Raw genomic sequence first — 21478 nt, 5'->3', positions numbered from 1 at the left:
TTTAACACGACAATAACGTAAAAGCATGAAAAAATTAAACTTGAGTATATGATTTAAATATAAACAAAGAATGCAGACGTTTTTCCGACTAATCTTCAATATTTCAGTTTTATTATAGTATACATTTCATAGTTGACTGGCTAAAAGTAAACCAAATGTGTGTATTGATCACTGTTTTCAAATCTGTGGCACAGCTGTTTTAATTTCAAAAGATGTAAACAAATTAAACCCCATGTTGTTTTAATGGGAAAAGTTTTATTCTGTTGCGAATTTATGGTAAAAAAAATAAGAAAAATGAATAGTTTTCCCTCAAAATTCACGTCAAGACCTTTAAAATAAGACCCCTCCCATCCTTCTACGGCCATCCAGTCACTCACAATTTCTTTACAAAAATTTGACTTACGGAATTATATATAGATGTGGCCTCTGGCCTAGGAAGATAAAACATTAATGTTAATCCTCCTAGCCCCCAGCGGGTGACACCATAGAGGATCCTCTATGGTGATTCGACTAAATAAACTTGACAATTTTGTTTCAACCAAATCGGCAAATTAACCTAGGTGGCTAGGGCACTAGCTAATAAATAATTACATTCTTTCATTGATGCTAAAGAAGGATTTTCATTTCATTTCATTAGGAGGCTGCCCTTTAGATTTGTTTACTTCCCACTTTAGATGTGTTTACATCGAGTCAGGTAAAAAATGTTACTTACCTAAGGGCCTCAGGCCAAATCAGATTGGTTCAAAATCGGGTTGCTTTGGAAACGGTTGATTTTTATAATAGGCCTATAATGTCGATTTTCGAGCCGAGCAGAGCCTGGACTACAAGCTTGAGAGATCAAGCACAAAGTCAGAAAATCAAGCTCGAGCCGATTTTCTCAGTATTCAATACAATAATGCACAATTAAAAGTAAAAGCTTTTATATCCGTCAGGATCACGCTCACGAATTTGAAAGATTAGGCCTACGCTTTTGCCGCGATCGGGATATCGACGAGAACATTTCCTCACGGATGAGGATGACGATGTCTCCGCGGCCGCAAATGTTCAATATTTTGCCACGATTGCGGAGGACATTTCTTTTTTAGCGAGAGATATATCTAGGATTAAGTCGCGATTACGGAAAAATGATTTACCTGTCACCACAGACGGGTCCCAGGGAGATATTAGGCCGTGATATTAGATTGGGCCGTGAAGGCGGGAGACGATGATGATGCTATCTAATGATGCCATAGGTTTGGTTGCATTTGCAATCACAGTAAACTATGATAAAGTTTCTTCCATGACTTGTGACTACGGGAAGTATTTACGATTTTGCCGCGATCATGGAAGACGATAAGGACGCCTCGGGAGATGCCTTGTAAAGTGTATTGCAAAATTGCAAGTTTAGGCGGTAATACATATGGGAAAATATTTTTAAAGATCATTGGGAGAGGGGGGCCCGGCGATCAAATTTGCGGGGGGGGGCCCGCGGGTTCTTATCGCCGCCACTGGTTTTGGGACAGCATAGCATCCTCAAAATAAGTGCATTCATTATTAAGGAAAGTAATTATCTGTTTTGAAGTAGGCAATGAATGATCTGATGTATCAAATTTGTTACAAACTGATTCTAATGTGTGTCGCAGATTAAGATCCAACTTTCTTAATACAGTAGGACTACGGACAACAACAAATTAGAGTCTTGGAAATCATAGTTCAATGCTGATAAAAATTGAGTGATTTCATTGAAATGATTGACAAAATCTCTCACACCAGTGATGTTTGAGTTAGAAATATTAGGTAGATCTAGCAGTTGATTTAAATGTAAAAGTTGTAGACGCCTGTCATTGTGGTATCTTTCTCTTAACAAATTGTATGCTACGGTACTGCATAATTGGGTCCAGTAATTTGGAGACTTCGAATCAAATTTAGTGGCTCTTTGTCCAATACACTCAAAAGGTATTGAAATTGTATTACACTAGTCAAAGAGTCATTGGTGTGGATAGTGGTGTCATATAAATTTATGAATGATGTCCAATTAGTTAGATCTCCATCAAATTTTGAAAGTTCAAATTTAGGTAAACGTACCTGAGATTGAGCTGGGCTGCAACCAACCTTGGGGGAATCCGGGCTAGAGCCAATTTCAGGAAGCAGTGATTTTATGTAGCTTGTAATATGGATGAATAGGTCATTGATTTGATCTTCATCTTGACTTATAGTTTCATTATCCAAATCATCTTCACTTGATGTACTTACAATTCGCTGAAAATAAGAATCAAAGTCTTCTTTCTTCTTCTGGGCTTCTTGCATAAGAGTCTTTAAGGCTTTGTGTTGCACAAAGGTTAATGTTTCTTCTTGTTCAACAAGTTGATCTATGATGTTTTTTATTTAGTTCATACGAACTTTAATAAATCAAATCAAATCAAATCAATTTATTGACACAAATAACGTTACATTGGGTGCTTATAGCAGTAACTGGTGTCTTGTCAATTACATAAATCTTAATAATAAAATACAATGGAAAAAGCATTTTACATAAAACATAGAAGATTGTTTGGTGTAAACATCTTTTACACATCTTTTAAATCGTATATCCATTTAAAAGATGTGAGTCGTGTATAAGTCTCAATTTTAAAATCACTATTTGGAGATGCCATTGTACAAAGATGATGAGATAAATGTAAAAAATTCACAAAGTGTAAATGAGTGGGTTAAGAGTTCCAATGTGGAAATAAGAGTTCAAATGGGTAAGAGTTCAGAGGCACAGAAAACAATGGGTAAAATGAAAAAATATTAATATAAGAAGAGTTTAGTGGATGTGAGTAATATTCCAAATCGCTTAAGTAATATCCGGCTCGAAGGACCATTAATTAATGTGGAGTGTTTGTGAGTATTAATGAAATATTAAGAGAGAAAAAAATAGTAAACCATGTTAACAAGAAGAAAAGAAAGGAATAATGTTTATTTGTACAATATGAATCATTTAAAAATCATCAGCTGTTCTAATTAATTCTAAACAGTCTAAAGAAAAAATATTAGGTGAAAAAACTGAATAGCTTAGGGTGTGTAGATTTGCCAAAAAGTATTTATATGGACGAATTTCCTTTCGAACGACCACTTTTCTCCATTTAAACAATGCTAAACAACGTAAAAGGAGTATTAGCATTGTTTAAATGGAGAAAAGTGGTCATACATTACGAAAACAACACGTTTCTCTGTTATTATTTATCCAATCTTAACAAATAAGGTACCATTGAAAACTACATAAAATTTACAAATTTTTTTGTCCCTTGCAATATTTTTGTAAAGTTAACGGTTTTGGTGAAATTTGGCATAAAATATTTTAAATGGCTGCCATTTTGAAACGGTTACTGATTTTTTAGTATAATTTCTAAAGATAATAGGTCTTAATTAATAAGATTAACATTTTTGCAAAATATCAAAGCTGTATCTCAAACCGTTTAGGAGTTATTAGTTTTTTTGTAAAAAACACATAAATACCGACAGTCGGTAAACTAGACACCACAGACCCATGTTCCTATGGTGAAATGTGTTTGTCTTGACCTAAGGAATAACGCTACATACAAGTGTCCAGAGAGTTACGGGACACCCTGTAGATCTAGAAACAACGCATTCAATTTAATTAATAAACTATCAAACAAGAACCCACAAACAATTGACAAATATAACAAATCTGGAATATATAAAATTAAATGTCTAAATTCTCCCAAATTCTACATTGGTCAGACTGGAAGAGCATTTTCATGCAGATTCAAAGAACATACCCAAGCCGTAAAATCAAACAATAAAACATCCCAACGCTCAATGTATGCAGAACACATATTAGAAAATAATCATAATTATGGTTAATTAGAAGAATGTGTCAAAATTCTAAATTATGAGAAAAAGGGTGAAAAAATGGATATAAAAGAAGAGCTGCAAATATACCTACACTAGCTGTACCCGCGGGCTTTGCCCCGTTTAACATCATATGTGAGCTCGTTCGCATGGCTCAATCACGTACTGGTTGAAGTTCGTTCGCTACGCTCACTCACCTTTACGTTGGAGCTCGTTCGCTGCGCTCACACGTCCTGGTTGAAGTTCGTTCGCTACGCTCACTCACCTTTACGGTTGAAGTTCGTTCGCTACACTCACTCACCTCTACGGTAGGAGCTCGTTCGCTGCGCTCACTTGCCTTCAGGTTAGCTCGTTCGCTACGCTAACTCGCCTCCGGATTGAAGTTCGTTCGCTACGCTCACTCACCTTTTGGTTTCAAATTAGCTGTTGTAAGATATTAAAATAAATAATAGTGCTGCACTCTGTTGGTAATCCTTGTAACTTTAATGCTATTTAACATCATAGAACAGAACCAACTTGTTTAATTGAAACAGCTGTTAAGATTCATTAATTCCATTTAAATATGAGTACTCATTAGGTTAACATGGGAAACTCCAGAGCCACTGGGGCGGAGCCCGAGAGTCCGATCAGAATAAAAACCACTTAGTTTTCCTATTAAATGCCTAAAAAATCAGTGTACCAAATTTCAGCCTTCTAGGTAAGTGGGAAGTAGGAGAATTAGTGATGAGTGAGTCAGTCAGTGAGGGCTTTGCCTTTTATATATATAGATTCAAATGAACACGACCAAATTCTCAATGTAATGCAAAAACAAAAGCAAAATCCAATACATGAAAAATCAGACAAATCAGGGAAGAATCTTGCACATTCACATGTTAAAAAATATACCTAACCATTTAATCAAAATTTAATATGAATTCAAAACATATGCTATTAACTATTTATTTATTTTATTTGTTTACATACTTTTATATAGCTCATACTGTGATCATGGCCTTAGTGCTGAAATACGTATCAGTTTAAATAAAAAATGAATTTCAGGGTACTCTGGTTTTTATTATTTTGCTTATTAAATATATAAATATATACAGGGTGGCTGAAAAGTAACTTGCACCCCCCTTAACTTTTCAACCATTTGAGATATTTGAAATCTGTTTGCGGCAACCTTTTTAGATATGAGGGGCCAAAATATTTATGGTCAATTTTGAAAATTTTGCCCTTAGGGGTAGTGGGGGTAGGGGGTAGCTCAACATTTTCAAATGACAAATATAGTCAAATATGGTATCATTTTACAGGTCTTGACGAAACATGAACATTGACATAAAGAAAACCAAAATCGGCTCACTAATAACAAAATGGCGCCCTAAAACGTTTCAAATCCAAATAACCATGAGGGTGGCAAAAAAATTAACTTGCACCCTCTTTAACTTTTTAACTATTTGAGATATTTGAAATCGGTTTGCGGCAACTTCTTTGGAAATGAAGGGCTACAATAATTATGGTCAGTTTTGAAAATTTTGCCCTTAGGGGTAGTGGGGGTAGGGGGTAGCTCAAAATTTTCAAATAGCAACTATGGTCGAGTTTGGTATCATTTTGTAGGTCTTGACAAAACATAACAATTAAAATAAAGAAAATTGAAATCGGACCATTAATAACAAAATTGCAGCTCAAAATTACTTTAAATAACCATTGTCTCAATCACTTTTAGCTGCCATTTTGTTATTAATGGTCCGATTTCAATTTTCTTTATGTTAATTGTTATGTTTCGTCAAGACCTGTAAAATGATACCAAACTCGACTATACTTGTCATTTGAAAATTTTGAGCTACCCCCTACCCCCGCTACCCCTAAGGGCAAAATTTTCAAAATTGACCATAATTATTGTAGCCCCTCATATCTAAGAAAGTTGCCGCAAACCGATTTCAAATATCTCAAATAGTTGAAAAGTTAAGTGGGGGTGCAAGTTACTTTTCAGCCACCCTGTATATATATATATATATATATATATATATATATATATATATATATATATATATATATATATATATATATGAATTTGAACGGATGGTGTTTTTGGCTTCTAGGGACATCAAAATGAAAAAGTAAATCGGTCCCGGGACTAAGTCTTACCATGAGACCTACGGTAATAGCTTATTCCCTATAGGGAAATTCGCTAATAAAGACTGAATAGAATAGTTTCCCAAGGTTCCATGATGCATGATGGTTATATGGACGGTTTAGTAATGCATATAGGTCAGACATACATTTAATTCTATATGTACAGTTTAATAAAAACGAAAACAACACAAACCCATATTTTTTTATGAGGTTTCAAAAATAAGAAGTATACAAATTAAAATCACCTTATATGATTGCAGCTCAAGTGCTGTGGAGTGGACGGACCTCAAGGGTGGTCCACCGTGTTTGCTGATGGCAATGTCCCAGCATCCTGCTGTGTGGCCAATGTACAGAATGACCCCAACGCTCTGTGTAGAAATTCTGATGATTCAGCCTTGGTCTTCCAGGTAAAAGAAACCTAACCACTCACATCTCAAGCCACTTCACACACTAATTACACAAATAACTATTTTCAATAGCTAAAGGATTTGTTGCACTAAACTGCAATGGATAAAATAAAATAATAATAAATTAATCTTTATTGTCAAATAACATTGTCAATATAAGGAGTTATAAAAGAATATAATGATCTAAAACTATTAAAATAAAAGTGGTTTAGACAAAATGGATTTAAAAAATATATAGTTAAAAATAAATGTACAGGGTAAGGCAATGAAAGCGCCCCAATTTATAAATAGTACAAATGCAATACTATTTACCCAATACATATAAATATCACATCAAAACACAGCTTATCTTTTGCCATTTTAACTTAACAAAGTCATTTTTTCCCATTTCTTGAAAACGAAATTCTTTAAGTGACGTCCTTGTCCTACTTGACATTCCTTTTCAGTCACTTGAAAACGCCATTGAATACTCCTTCCAACATTTCTTTAGGAATCACTTTAGTTTCTTGGAAATTCAAGAACTAATACTTAGGGCAACTTTGAATTTCATGTAGCTTATAGGGAGAACCCAAAAAAAGCAGAGAGCCAACATAAAGCTTCCAACAAGGAAAGCATTCTGGCAAACCTCTTAAACTACTTTGAGTTACTGCGACTCACACTCTTACAACATTTGCTGGTGTACAAAGAGTTTTGCGGCACCAAGCGATTATTTTTATGGTTTAAGCTGTTATCCTAAATAATTTTACCCAGTTCCCTATTGTTTTCCAATCTGTAACAGCGCCATATTGACCAAGTATGGGATGTGGTCCAAACAATCTCTGGGTGTTTGCACAAGAATCACTATTTTACAAATAGGTTCCTACATCAAAATCTCAGTGTTACAAGCCTCAGGCATAATGTTTACTAAAATTGCATAGTTTGATTGATGTTATAAGCACAGCTGTTCATTCATTGTCGCTTTACTTGTAATGTGACAACGAAAGAAAATCGGGGTGCTCTCACTGCCTCACCCTGTATTATTCATTATAAAAGGTGTTGTTGTAATAACAAGTTTGTTTATATTCAATACGTACATTAATTTAGTTTTATTTTTAGAGTGGCTGCTATGAGAAACTGAAAAATAAAACCAAAGACAATATTGTTATTATTATGGGAGTTGGCATTGGGATTGCATTTGTTGAGGTAAGTTTTCCTATTACCATAGACTAACCAACACAAGTAGACTTCTCATCCCATTGTAAATTTTGAAGCACGTTTTTCGTGTCTAGTTCATGTACGTGACACAAAGGCGCTAGTGTCGATGAAACTTTGATTCCATTATTTTAGGGTTAATTTCTTGACTTGTGCTTTACTGTTTGGTTATATAACTAGGGGACAAGTTATTGTTTATGATTAGATCGTATTATTTGGTTAAACGAGGTTTTAAATGGCTGTAATAACGGGAAACAAATTGTAAACAAAACACGACCCCTACATAAACCGTACATGAACTAACAATAAAATTGTCTTCAGCTGTTCTATAAGGATGAGAAATCTACTAAGGGAGTATGTTTTATCTATGCTATTACATTATGATTTTTAAAACACACTGTAACTAATAATAGAGCTGCAAAAAAAACAGAAACATAAAATAGAGTTGTGGGGAGGGGGGTAGCTGTAAATAAATACATTATTAAAAAATAATACATAATATTATAAAACTATGATGAGAATTGTTTTCAAAACATAATATTTTAACTTATCGTTGGTTTTTGGACTGTCAAAAGTGACCATACCTTTTTATAATAGCTAATAAAATATTAAGATTGTCATAAGGCTGTTATGGAATTAGTATTATTTATTGTAAAGCAGTGGATATCTATAAAAGAGGAAGTATGTATGTGTATACCCTATGGACTCTGAAACCGCTTTGAAAACAGATTGTAATGAAACTTTCAGGCATTATTAAGCATCTTCCAAGGATGGTTTGTGTGAAGTTTGGTGCAGATCCGTCCAAACGGCTCCGCTCCAGTGGCTCTGGAGTTTCCCATGTGAACCTTATTATGAGTACTCATATTTAAATGTAATTCAAGAATCTTAACAGCTGTTTCAACTAACAATTTGATTCTGTGATGATCAATAACATTAAAAAGTGTTACCAACAATAGACAATAGACAATAGACAATTCCTTTATTTAAATTTCATCAAGAAATGTTACAGCGTCAAATTCAAATAAATAACAATTGGTATAATAGATCAAAGTGAAATGGAAAAGCTTCTTCAGTGTTGTGTGTGGTCTTGCCATGCAAAGAACTCCTTTAGGGCGTAGAAAGCTTTGTCTAGCAGCTATCTCCTTACCCTCCTCTTCATCAGCACAGGGCCTCCAATTTTCAAGTGGTCTGGTAGCTTTTTTAGCATCTTCACTCCTGCACCCAGTGGTTTCTTTTCAAACATTGCTGTTCTGTGGCCAGGCAGCACATAGTTTCCTGCATATCTGGTGTTGTATTCATGTACATCTCTTTGCTTAGGCGGGTCTTTGGTTACTCAGTAATAAACAGTTTCTAGGATGTAGATGGAAGTCACCGTCAGGATGTTCAGGTTTTTGAAGGCATCTCTACAACAGCTTTGTTCTTTACTTATGCCGGCTATTATTCTAATAGCCCTTTTCTGCATAACCAGGGCCCGGTTAAGGTCCATAGTGGATCCACCCCAGACAGTAATACCATAGCGTATATGGCTTTCAAACAATGTATGGTATGCAGTCCTCGTTGCCTCAGGGGTACTAGTCTCTTTGATTCGTTTTAAGGCAAAGCGAGCTGGCCCGAGTTTTTGGCAAAGACAAGCTACATGACGATCCCAGGATAAATTTTCATCAATTATGACACCTTGATGTTTGATTTCTTCAGCTGCTGTCAGGTTGGGCATTTCAGGCACTGTAGACTTTTTATTTCCAAAAGTAATTTGCTTGGTCTTACTTTCATTTAGGACTAAGTCATTTTTCATACAGTAGTCCTGTATCATTCCTACTATTGATATTCCTACACCCACATAAAGTTATAAAGCTAATTTTTAGTCTCAGTTTAAAGACGAATAAATAGTGTATTTTAAACTAAAACTATGTTTTTTTGTGTGTAGTGTGCCGGGAAGTATGTCTTGAACAGTATGTATGCATAAAAGTATGCCAGTGAATTATTTTTAAACAGTTAAAGAGTAAATTTAATCAGACTCACAGACTACTGGTTTAAACACATGTTTTCCTGGTTCACATAAATATGAATTGGTCCTGCTAAACTGAATAACGAAATGAAATGAAATGTGTTTATTGTCCTTAGAATTTTCACAAATTATTGACAAAGTCATACAACTGCTAAGGTTTATAGCATAGTCAGTTAATAAATACAGTAAGATACAATATAAGTTTAGCTAACTACATAAAATGAGACATATTACAATACACATTTTAAATATTACAATTGAATAGGTAATATTATCCTTAAGAAAAATTTGTGGCATTGAAAATAATGGAAGTGATTAAACCGCATAACCAACAAAGTCCAACAGTAATTTGGTCAATTCGCAAACTCTTAACTCTACTTAAAAATTAATACCAGACATTTCAAAAATTCATTTAGAGAATAGAATGGGTTGTTCAAAAGCCATCTGTAGAATTTTGTTTTAAAAGTGTTTTCAGGATATTTTTGTATTAAATGTATTAGTTTGTTGTATATTTTTAGTGAGATTACAATATGGCTTTTAAGAGTTTTAGACAGTCTGAAAAAATCTATGGTAGCAACGCTTTTATTCCTAGTATAATGAACATGAGAAATTTGTTTGATTAAGTTGGGATTTTTTAGAACGTATGATACAGAGTCAAATAAATAAATGTTAATCACTGTTGGAATTTGTAGCTGAATGAACAGGGGTTTACAGTTTTCCTGTTGGGGTTCATAGGATATAATTCTAACCAACTTCTTTTGTAAGACTAGAATTTCCTCTATCCTACTGCAATTGCCGTAAAATATAATATTGTATCTAAAAATGGATTTAAAATAAGCAAAGTAGGCTGTTTTAATATAATTTTGATCTATACAATGTATTAGTTTAGTCATAAGACAAATTACCCTTGAAAGCTTAGAACTTATGTAATCAATATGAGGTCCCCAGGAAAGAGTTTTATCCAGATAAATACCAAGAAATTTCATGTTGTCTACATAGCCATTCAACATATTTAATTCACACGGTCCAAGGCAAAAAACAACTTTTGAGTTTTATCTTTATTTAAGAGGAAGCCATTAGATTCAAACCAGATAGAAGCTTCATTAATTGAGTTTTGAGCTAACTCTTGAAGTTGTTTAAGATCAGGATTAATATTTAAAAATGTTGTGTCATCTGCATACAAATAGTTATACATGCTGGGAGGTCGTCAATACAAATTAAAAATAACAGAGGACCTAGAACAGACCCCTGAGGCACGCCATATTTTATTTTTAATTCTTGGGACCAGTCTCCATCAATATTGACTTTTTGTGTTCTATTGTTTAAGTATGACTTGAAAAAAGAAAGTGGAGTTCCGTTGATACCGTAAAAACTTAATTTCATTATCAGGTCATCATGGTCCACACAATCAAAAGCCCTACATATATAGTTATAGATGTTAGGATAGTGAATCACTGTATTTAAAAACTTTACAATAATCACTTTTATTATTCCCTATAAACTAAGAGATAAGGAACTACTTTCATCCTACACACAACCACCGGCAGAACACTATCCCTGAAGTTGATTATGATTTGACATGTTTGACAGAGCTACGTCACAGCTGACATGCTAGGACAGCTGATTGTCAGAGTTACCAATGCATCGGTTTAGTACATCACTACTATAAGAGGTTACAGTCCAATGTTTGACAAGAACCGCTGATAAGAGAGTCCAATATTTCTTATCATTGCCCTGTGTATCACCTGTTATCTTTGATGGTCACTTTTGAACAAAATAGCAGGATGTCTGCTGTTGATAATAGCAAACCCAAATATAAACAAGGTGAAAAAGTGTTTGCTAAAGTAAGGGGTCATTCTCACTGGCCTGCTTTTATTGATTCTCATGAAGCAAACTTGAAGTATAAAGTAATTTTTTATGGCACATCAGAATCAGCTATTATTTAGGAAATAAATATGTGTCCTTATTTAGAAAATAAAGCACGGTATGGGAAACTGAAAAGTAAAAATTTTCTAAAGGCTATTAAGGAAATAGAGCTCTCATTTAGAGATATTAAAAATTGAATAAGTCTCAAAATAGGAGTGCAAATAGTACAAATCAAAATGAATCTACCATCATAGTTGATGAGCCCTCTGCATCTAGTAGCCCTTTGCATCCACCTAGGTCTTTTCCTAACAATACTGACATGACAATAAGTAGCAATGTTGATGAAAATAATGTAAGCAAACCTGTCAATACTTGTGAAGTTAAAGGGTGTGATGTGCCCTTGATTGATCTGACAAACAATTTGCCCTTAAATACTGAGGTTGTCTCCACTGGTACAGGGTGACTGCCGGGAACCGGACGTTTTTTAAATGAATAGTACAACCTTATTTTATATAGTAAAATTATTTAATTGTTGAATATATTTTGGTGAAAACATACCATTTCAAAAAACATATGTTTTATGGAACCTTTTAACCTAGTTTGGGTTTATTTCTTTAAGATGATATCATGCATGTGATGGCCGTTAACCTGGATACAGGTTTCCAACATCTGGAGAAAATCATTACGCACCCTCATCAACATGTCTTGTCCAATCAAATTCACCTCTTCGGTGATAGCATCTTTTAGCTGCAATAATGTTTGTGGTTTGTGAACATAGACACGAGCTTTCAAATACCCCCGGGCGACAAATCTGGTGACCTCGGCGGCCACGGCACGTCACCAAAACGTGAAATCAACTTGCCAGGGAACATCTTCTTCACAACTCGCATCGATGCAGCGGCAGTATGCGCTGTGGCCCCATCTTGTTGGAAGTAAACATTTTTCACGTTTATTCCTCGCCTCCGAAGTTGTGGCTTGAGATATGTTCCAACATGTGAACATAGCGTGCAGAATTCACTGTCACTGTGACTCCATTTTCCTCAAAAAAATACGGACCAATTATCCCATAGTGGCCTACAGCACACTAAACCATTACTTTTGGAGAGTGGAGTGGTTTTTCATGAAAGTTACATGGATTTTCAGGAGCCCAATATCGTAAGTTTTGTTTGTTCACTGAACCGTTTAAGTGGAAGTGAGCTTCGTCGCTCATTAACATCATATTACATCAGGATTATCAGTAAACAGCACCTGCATACGTACTGTGAAATCTTCTCTTTGTCCATAGTCCCTCTCTTTCAGTTGCTGTACCACCTGTATTTTGTAGGAATGACATTTCAAATCTGATTTTAAAATTATTCTGACAGAATCGCGCTTCATGCGTAGCTCTAGCGCGTGTCTTCGTGCAGAGCGACCCGGGCTCCTCATCAAAGCAGTTCTCACTGTGGCGATGTTGTCTGGTGTTCTCACTGTTCTTGCTGGACCAGGTGGCTTTTTCTTTGATACTGTTCCTGTTGTTCTGAACTTGTGCACCCATCTTAGCAATGTATTTCGGCTTGGAACCGTGTCATTTCGCGCAATATTAAAGTGGCGTCGGAAGATACGCTGTGTTTTGATAACGGATTCGCCATTTTTAATAAATGTGTCATATGCAAAAACACGATGCTGAACTGACCACTGATCCATCGTGACTAAAATAGTAAAGCTCACTCAAAACAATGACACAACCTCAATCTCCCTAGAATGTGTAGCAACAATGTAACAGCTGTTGCAAATACGTCCGGTTCCCGGCAGTCACCCTGTATAAATACCATCAAAAAACAAAATGATCTTTGCCTGTCTCTGATAAATAATGAGTGGCTGACTGATGAAGTCTTCATGAAATATTTTGAATTATTGACATTGAATATAGTGAAAAATAACCAAATTTTATTCATAAATCCGGTTATTGCTCAGGCAATTACATGTTTACAAGACATCGATTTTATCCTGGAAAATCTAAATATGTTGGAGAGTAAACACATTCTCATACCGGTTAATGATTCACCAGCAGTCGACAAACCGGGGGGCTCAGGCTCTCACTGGAGTTTGCCTGATTTAATTCTACAGGAAAGGCCATTCGATGCTTGGAAATCACTGCTCCCAGACATCACTGAGTCGGATCTACTGACAAAGAGGGGACAGCTAGCTATATTATGCAATGGCACTCAGCTTAAATTGGCAGCAGATGTAATAAGCACTTTAATGGTAAAACCGAAGAAAAACTTTAGAGTGACTCCTGCAGCAATTGAATGTGACAGAGAAAGTGAAAGATCAGCTACACAGCTCAACATTAGTAGGTCTACTCAATCTAATGTTCAATCTAATGTTTATCATAAAATGGTTGAGAGAAATAATATAGTGCAAGAATGTAACAATGGTGGATTTAGGCATCAGAAGAATGCATATAGACCTAAACATGCTGTAACTTATTATCCAACAATATCGAATAGGTTTTCTTCACTGAATAATCATCAACCAGAAGAAGAAAGGTAACCAATTCATGTAACGCCTTCATATAAGGACAAAGTTATTTGCAGGGACAGCACATGTAAGAAAACCAAATATGCAGCAAAACTACATCGAGACAACAAACAACTATCATCAGATACAAACATGGTGAATTTATCAAACAGAAATGGGAGTCAATCTCGGTTCCAAATTACATACAGATAGCCACGGCAAAGATTTGGGAAACTTAATCAAATCATTGATGCCCCGATCCACTGACACCTTTGTTTTAGCAAGCTCAGGAGGTAAACTGGATCACATATTAGAAAAAACAACTAGCAAGATTAAAGATTTTAAGGAGAATGATGTAGCAGTAGTAATTGCAGGTGCCAATGACATCGGAGACACAACTATAAAAATGAAGAATAGTGAAGATAACATTCCAGCGGTCTTAAACAAATTTGCCACAACTAACAGCCAAACAAACATCATTTACGTTACGCTCCCCTACCGTTTTGACTTATCTTGGGACCACCCTATTAATAAAGAAACACATGCAGTCAACAGTGAATTGAAAAAAATGAGACATCCTAATGTTGTAAGTATTTGTGATTTTAAACGTAGATTTTTCACCATTCATGGGCAACACTTGAACAAACACGGAAAACAGTAGCTGAGCAGAAGAATTGCTGACATTGCCTCAAACCTGACCCTTACAAAAAGATTGAAAGAAATAGAATCGAAAATATTTTTAAAAGTAGGTATGTGAAGCTGGCAGCGCCCATATATAAAATAAACTTCAAAATAACCTAAATCGTTTGTTTATCGTTTGTTTAATCGCCCATTCGTCGTTTTGAGCTAAAAACCATTGAAATCGATTGTTTATCGTTTGTTTAGGTTTGTTTAGCTATTTTCATCGTTTGTTTGGCCTTAGTTGCTTTAGAATTAGAAAAAAAGTGGCGCAGCTGGTGTGATAATAGTAGCGCCCATTGGTCATTTTGAGTTAAAAACCATTGAAATCGATAGTTTATCGTTTATTGAAAACAGGTAAACAAACCTAAAAAACAATTAACTATCGATTTCAATGGTTTTTAACTCAAAATGACCAATGGGCGCTGCCACCATCACACCAGCTGCGCCCACTTTTTTCCTAATTCTAAAGCAACTAAGGCCAAACAAACGACGAAAATAGCTAAACAAACCTAAACAAACGATAAACAATAGATTTCAATGGTTTTTAGCTCAAAACAACGAATGGGCGCTGCTAGCTTCACACTAGCAGCGACCACTTTTTTCCTAATTCTAAAGCAACTGAGGCCAAACAAACAACGAAAATAGCTAAACAAACCTAAACAAACGATAAACAAACGATTTAGGTTATTTTGAAGTTTATTTTAAATATGGGCGCTGCCAGCTTCACATACCTTTTAAAAGTTGTTGAGGATTCTATGGATACTTCTATTGACGAATATTGCAGTAGATCAGAAGTTTCATATGCACACTGCATTTCAGCAGATCTTGACAATACAGAGAAAAATATGAGTCAAGGGGTTGCGACTGTGTTCAGAGACAAATTTGGAAGACCAAGTAAGGAGGACCACAGAAAACGTACTACTATAACCCAGAATGCCAACCGCATAGTAAAAAGCATTAAGTGTTTTGAGAGAGCTTTGCCTGTCAATCCGTAGGCAGCGCCACCAGCGTTGCTATGCTATTGCATGGCAACGCTGGTGGCGCTGCCTACGGATTGACAGGCAAAGCTCTCTCAAACCGCTTAATGCTTTTTACCATGCGGTTGGCATTCTGGGTTATAGTAGTACGTTTTCTGTGGGAGGACCATTGTTTCACTAATTTGACATATCAAAAAACTAAAATGGGAGCAGCTGTTTACAGTCTTATTACAAAGCCTAAATATTTTCAAAATTTCAACAACTTAACTGACTATAAAAATAACTACAATCTAGCCTTTTCTCAACTAGCGGAAGATTTCAAGGCTAAAAATCTGCAAATTCTGATATGTTCAACTATGGGTTGTAATCGTGATCGAGTCCCACCCAAGTATTTTGTGACTAATTTATTGAAATTTCAAAATGTAACGGGAGCTACTATTTTTATCATAACAGGCAAAAAAGACCCACACAAATTTCTAAAAAATAGATTAAAGCAATCAACTTTTGTAAAGTACCTGAAGCAAATAATAGTTGACGAATACTTCAAGAGCTGTGCTGGACAAAAGGCCTTAGTTGACACCTCCAGTGGTAAAATACTGAGAGAGTAAATACTGAAACGACCAGGCCTATTTGTATTGCTGACAGGGAAGATCAAGAACATCTAAGATCAAGTATACAACCTGCATTGCTGACACTGTCAGTTAGCACCAACCACCCTACTACCGAGCCGACTGATGTACCTTCACCTTCCCTGACTGAGACGAGCAACAGCAATCCTGAATCTGAGTCCATTCTATCATCTCGAGAAGAAAAAAGTGGTGTTCAAAGTGATATGGGCAATCATGTGATTGGTGAATTAGTGAATGTTTCTTTAAATCCCATACCTGAAGATGACTCTTTAGATTTAAGCTCAGAAAATGTAAAAAAAAAAAAAAACAACTTGGAATGTGAAACCATGTAACTGAGAGATATTGGTAATCAGACCTCCACAAGTCACTTTTTAAACTCCCAGGCATGGCCATGCCTGGTAGCAAAGTGAGTGTACTACCTAAATCTTTAGAATTAACTTCTAAGATCAATAATGATAAGAAATCATGTAGTCAGGGGTGCCCATCCCCCCCTTAACTCATGACGCAGCCCCCCCCCCAATCGAGCATCAGCCCCCCCAAAATTAGGTACCCAATAATGTTTCCCCGCCCAGCATTATTTGTAAAACTAAAAGAAGCTTTATACATTTTTTCAGTAATTTAAAATTCAAACCCAGTTAATCTATATTAATAAATTTTTAGTTTTGTCTGTACATTACTCAGAATTATACATATTTAGGTTATTTTAACGTTTTATACATTAAAGAAGTTGGAACATGTCTTATCTCAATTTACGTCCGTCTGTCACGGCCCAGAAGACATTTTACGCAGCCTACTCTAAAGAAAACTATAGTACCAATTATGATTCTAATGGTTTAATTGTATTCACAGGATTGGTGAGAGTGTTCTTAGCCATTAAAATATGGCCTCACTGTTTTGAAAATAAAATAACGGACAATCAAAAACCCAATTTTGAGTGATTTTTTCAAGCTTTTTTTCTCTATGTTTACTATAATACGTCATTTATGTAATACTAATAACCTAAAGAGAACACGGCATATATGAAATTACGAACAGCTGTTTTGATAAGGCCAGGCGCACACAGGCGATTTTGAGTTGCGCAACAGTTGCCCGACTAATCGGGGGACTGTTGCGCAACTCTCTCGGAGACTCTGAAGTCTAGCGACAGTTGAGCTGGAGTGCGCACACAGGCAACTTTTTAGTCGCGGATCTAGTCTTGAGACGTGTTGGAAATACATTCGTAACAGCGTTCCGAATGGATTTCAATGATACAGCCGTAGTATGTGCTTTGTTGCTGAAGTTTCGCGCGCGAAAGAAAAAGAGAAGATACTGGGTTCATCCCATATATATAGTGAGCAACTTGTGAAAGGACAGTTTCAATGACATTAAATATAGTCGGCCTCTTCTCAAACATCCTCATCACGCACACTCATACTTGTAATTTTCTAAAATCTTCACACAACAAGAGAGCAAACACTAGTGACAGTTCTGACCACGAGTAGTTGAACTCCTGGGGTGAGACTGAGCGACACAGCGACTATTTAGTTGCATGTGTGCGCATCTACACTTGTTTCAATGGATACCAAACCTGGAGCGACAGTCCTGCAACAATTCAGTCGCAGAGCAGTCGCTGGCAAATTGGGTCCGGGAACATCGGTTGCAACAGTTGCGCGACTGTCCCCAGACTGTTTCCTTCGTGTGCGCACTCCAATTTAAAACAATGTTGAACATTTTAGTCGGGCAACTGTTGCGCGACTCAAAATCGCCTGTGTGCGCCTGGCCTAAAGATTCCTTTTTCTAGCTTTCACTGATATGTTTACTTACATAAATGTTGTTTACGAATACTGTGTAGGCCTTAACCATTTCCGATCCCGTTTGTAAGAAAATCCAAAACCAAGTGAGATTAATAACAGTGTGGCTTACATAACGGGTTTGATTTGTCACGGGCACTTATATGTAATGTAAATTAAATTAAATAACTAGCCATCATCCAGGTCGGGAACCGGAGATTCTGTGTTTATCAAGTTGTACTTGAATTTTGATTACCGGGAAAATGCCGTGAATCAGTGTTGGACAGGACTGGAAAACTTATCTTTCTATATAAATAAAATTAGAGTTTTATAAGTCACCTCAATTTAAGGCATTTTTTATTGCCAGAATATAGCATTCGTAACCTCTGCTTAACGAATTGTCTGCGTCTTTCTCTTGCAGTAACGACCCCCTCTCCCTCCCACATAATCGTTTTGGAAACAACACAGCTGCTTTGATGAAAATGAAATGGAGACAACGCTTGCGCGAACAATCGTCTGCTCTGTTTTACACTTCTGTCCACTGTTCGCTATGCTAGAACAGATTTCAGATGATACAACAGCTGGGGAATGATGACGATCGGATATAATGCTTAGTAAAATGTGATTGAGTGATTAGTAACCATGGTAACTTTAAGGCTGTGATTGGGCAATGAGTAGGCCTAAATATGGCAACTTGTTCAATTTGTGTATGAATTGAAGAGAAACCTAATAAAGAACAGAAGAACAAAGAAAAAGAAAAACAAGATTGTTCTCGTTACATTCTTTTTTAAGAATGTTTTTACTATCTCTAAATAAAATTGTACACTTTTTATGGCTTATCCATCAGTTCGTATGTTGTGATACAGCACCTACCGGTAGCCTATCTGTCTATCATGAGCAGTAACTTATAACACTTTCTAAGGTTTAATATTTACGTTATTTATAGCAATGCAGTGTTTGGCTGGTTATTATAGTTGAGTTTGAGTTAGTTTTAATTTTAAACGTTACCGTTTGTACAACTTAACCAAGATAAATGATTTGAAATGTCATTATTGCACAATAATAATGATTGTGCAATATTGAATTTCGTTGATAAAAATGCAAATCGTGTTGTTAATGGCTGTTTACAGCGTTTTAATGGGTTTGTCATCTGTTTTTATACTATTGAATTAACCACATTTTTCATTACCCCCTCCCCCCTATTAACTCAGGGTATCTACAAAATAGTGTAAGGTATTGTAGCCTATGCTACTTGATTGTATTTAAACGAGCTTTATGACAACAAAGCGTTCTGTGCTAAGTCGCGGTGTAGTTTGACGTGTTTGTACCACTTGTTATCTTTATCTATCTCAGCAGTTGAGCTATTCCGTGCCCTCCCTCTTAGTCTCACGTCTTGCTAATCTTGAATAATAACTTCCTACACGAATTCTAAACTATCCTAAAATCCCATTTTAACTAATTGATTTCAATTATATAACTATTGTCATTAATTAACAGACTTTCTATCTAGCGACTTCGTAATATATTTTTGATTGTCGTCACGTTGAACACTGTTGCAATTAACTTTAGCCAACCCCCCCCCATTTGAATTTTTACAGCCCCCCCCAAGAATTTCAATGACGCAGTCTGCGTCACAGCCCCCCCTTGTGGGCACCCCTGCATGTAGTATATCTGTCTTCCATCAAAACATACAATGTCTAGCAACTAGAATTGACTCATTAATTATCACAATTGAAGAATTAAAGCCACATATTATAATTTTGACTGAACATAAATTAAACCAACATGAAATAACAAAACTCAAAATACCAGGGTACAAGTTTCAAAATACAAGTTTCAACCTGGTACACTAGAACAGATTTCGGGGGAGGGGGGGTATTAATTTTGGTGTCAGAAAAAATTGAATTCAAAAATATAATGTTAAGTTCATTACAGGCGCTTAATCAAGATAAAATATTTGAATCTTGTAGGTAACAGAAATTAAAGCAGGCAAAGAAACATTTTTAGTGGCTGGGGTATATAGAACACCATCACAAGACGTTGATATACATTTGGAAAAACTAAGTGAACTTTTGAAAATTTTAAGTAAAACTGACAAACAAATTTTATTGGGGGGCGATTTTAATATCGATTTTTTGAGGAAAGACAATAAGTAAAAGAAGTTTGTTAATGTTTTGCAGATGCATGGTTTTAAATATACAATTAAAATTCCAACAAGAGTTGCTGAAAAAAGAGTTTATCTGCCATTGATAATTTTATCACTAATTTAGATAAAAATTTTTTTGAAGTAGAATGTTTAGTTACAGCATTGTCAGATCATGATGGACAACTTTTTAAAATCCTCAGTTCAAAAAGTACAAAAAACAATTTAAATCTTAAAATACATAAGTATGAAAGGAGGTATAAACAAGAGAGCATTAACCTTTTCATTTATGACCTTTCCAAAGAGGATTGGACAAAACTTTATGACTGTAATGTGGAAGACAAATTTACTTATTTCTGTAACATTTTAAAATATTACTTCGATTTACATTTCCCTAAAACAAAAATAGTTTCCAGTAATGTAAATAATGGATGGATTGATGATGAAATTATCAATGAGCGTCATGAAATAATTGCAGAACATGACTTATATAGAGATGATAGAAGTAACATAGCATTGAAGAATTATATTAAGGAACACAAGAAGAAATACAAAAAAATTATAGAACTTACGAAAAAAACCCATTTTGACAATAAAATTAGAAATTCTACCAATGTTAACAAAACTGTTTTAAAAATTGTGAACACTGAAACAAAAAGTAAAAAAGAAAGATGTCATAGTAATATTTCACTCAAACATAACGGCAAAAAAATAGAAGAACCATATGCTGTCGCAAACATCTTAAATGATAATTTTGCTGAGATGGTTGACAAAAATGTTTTACCAAAATTCAAGAAAACCCAACAACATTCTGATCAAAGTATTTTAAACATAAAATTTATGTGTCAAACCATCGATGAATCAATTTTGACATCCATAATTGATTCAATAAAACCTAAATGGTCATCCGGTTATGATGAAATTCCAATCAAAATTATTAAAGAATCAAAATCTGTTTTGTTAAAGCCACTTTTACATGTGATTAATACATCACTAATAACAGGTGTTTTTCCCGCTCAACTAAAAATATCAAAAATAACTAGCTGTGTGCCCATTCTACGCACGGGGATCTTATCGTAGCCAGTTGAAACCTTCTTATATTAAGAACAGCAGTTGATTTGAATATTTTCAGATATGCTGGCAAAACAATTATAGATAAACCTTTGCAAATACAGTATCTGACAGTTTCAAGCACAAGGCAAAACAAATGCTTCGCAATTAAATGTCACCCGGATCATGTTGGTCCATATGTTAAATCCAATGATTAAACTAAAAAAAATGCTTTATAGATCTATGAGGCATAGCCCTAAGGTAGGCCTGAAAGTTACTTTCCACAATGGTTAAAAGTATATAAGGTACTAC

At 35.3% G+C, this 21478-nt stretch overlaps 1 protein-coding gene across 2 annotated transcripts in view; it reads left to right on the top strand.

The window, feature by feature from the left end:
* The window catches only part of LOC128982836 (CD63 antigen-like), a 113362-nt gene that overhangs the window by 81625 nt on the left and 10259 nt on the right, over positions 1-21478 (top strand). For both annotated transcript variants that reach the window (XM_054401866.1, XM_054401865.1), the window contains 2 exons: positions 6210-6356; positions 7452-7538. In XM_054401866.1, coding sequence (XP_054257841.1) covers positions 6210-6356; positions 7452-7538 — 234 coding nt within the window. The remainder of the gene's footprint in view (positions 1-6209; positions 6357-7451; positions 7539-21478) is intronic.

This window comes from Macrosteles quadrilineatus, unplaced genomic scaffold (genome assembly GCF_028750875.1).
Source record: "Macrosteles quadrilineatus isolate MER2022 unplaced genomic scaffold, UCM_ALF_1.0 Scaffold_1__1_contigs__length_201487025, whole genome shotgun sequence".
Taxonomy (NCBI): Eukaryota; Metazoa; Arthropoda; class Insecta; order Hemiptera; family Cicadellidae; genus Macrosteles; species Macrosteles quadrilineatus.
The sequence above is the reverse complement of the archived record's forward strand: the minus strand, read 5'-3'. Positions and strand labels throughout refer to the sequence as shown.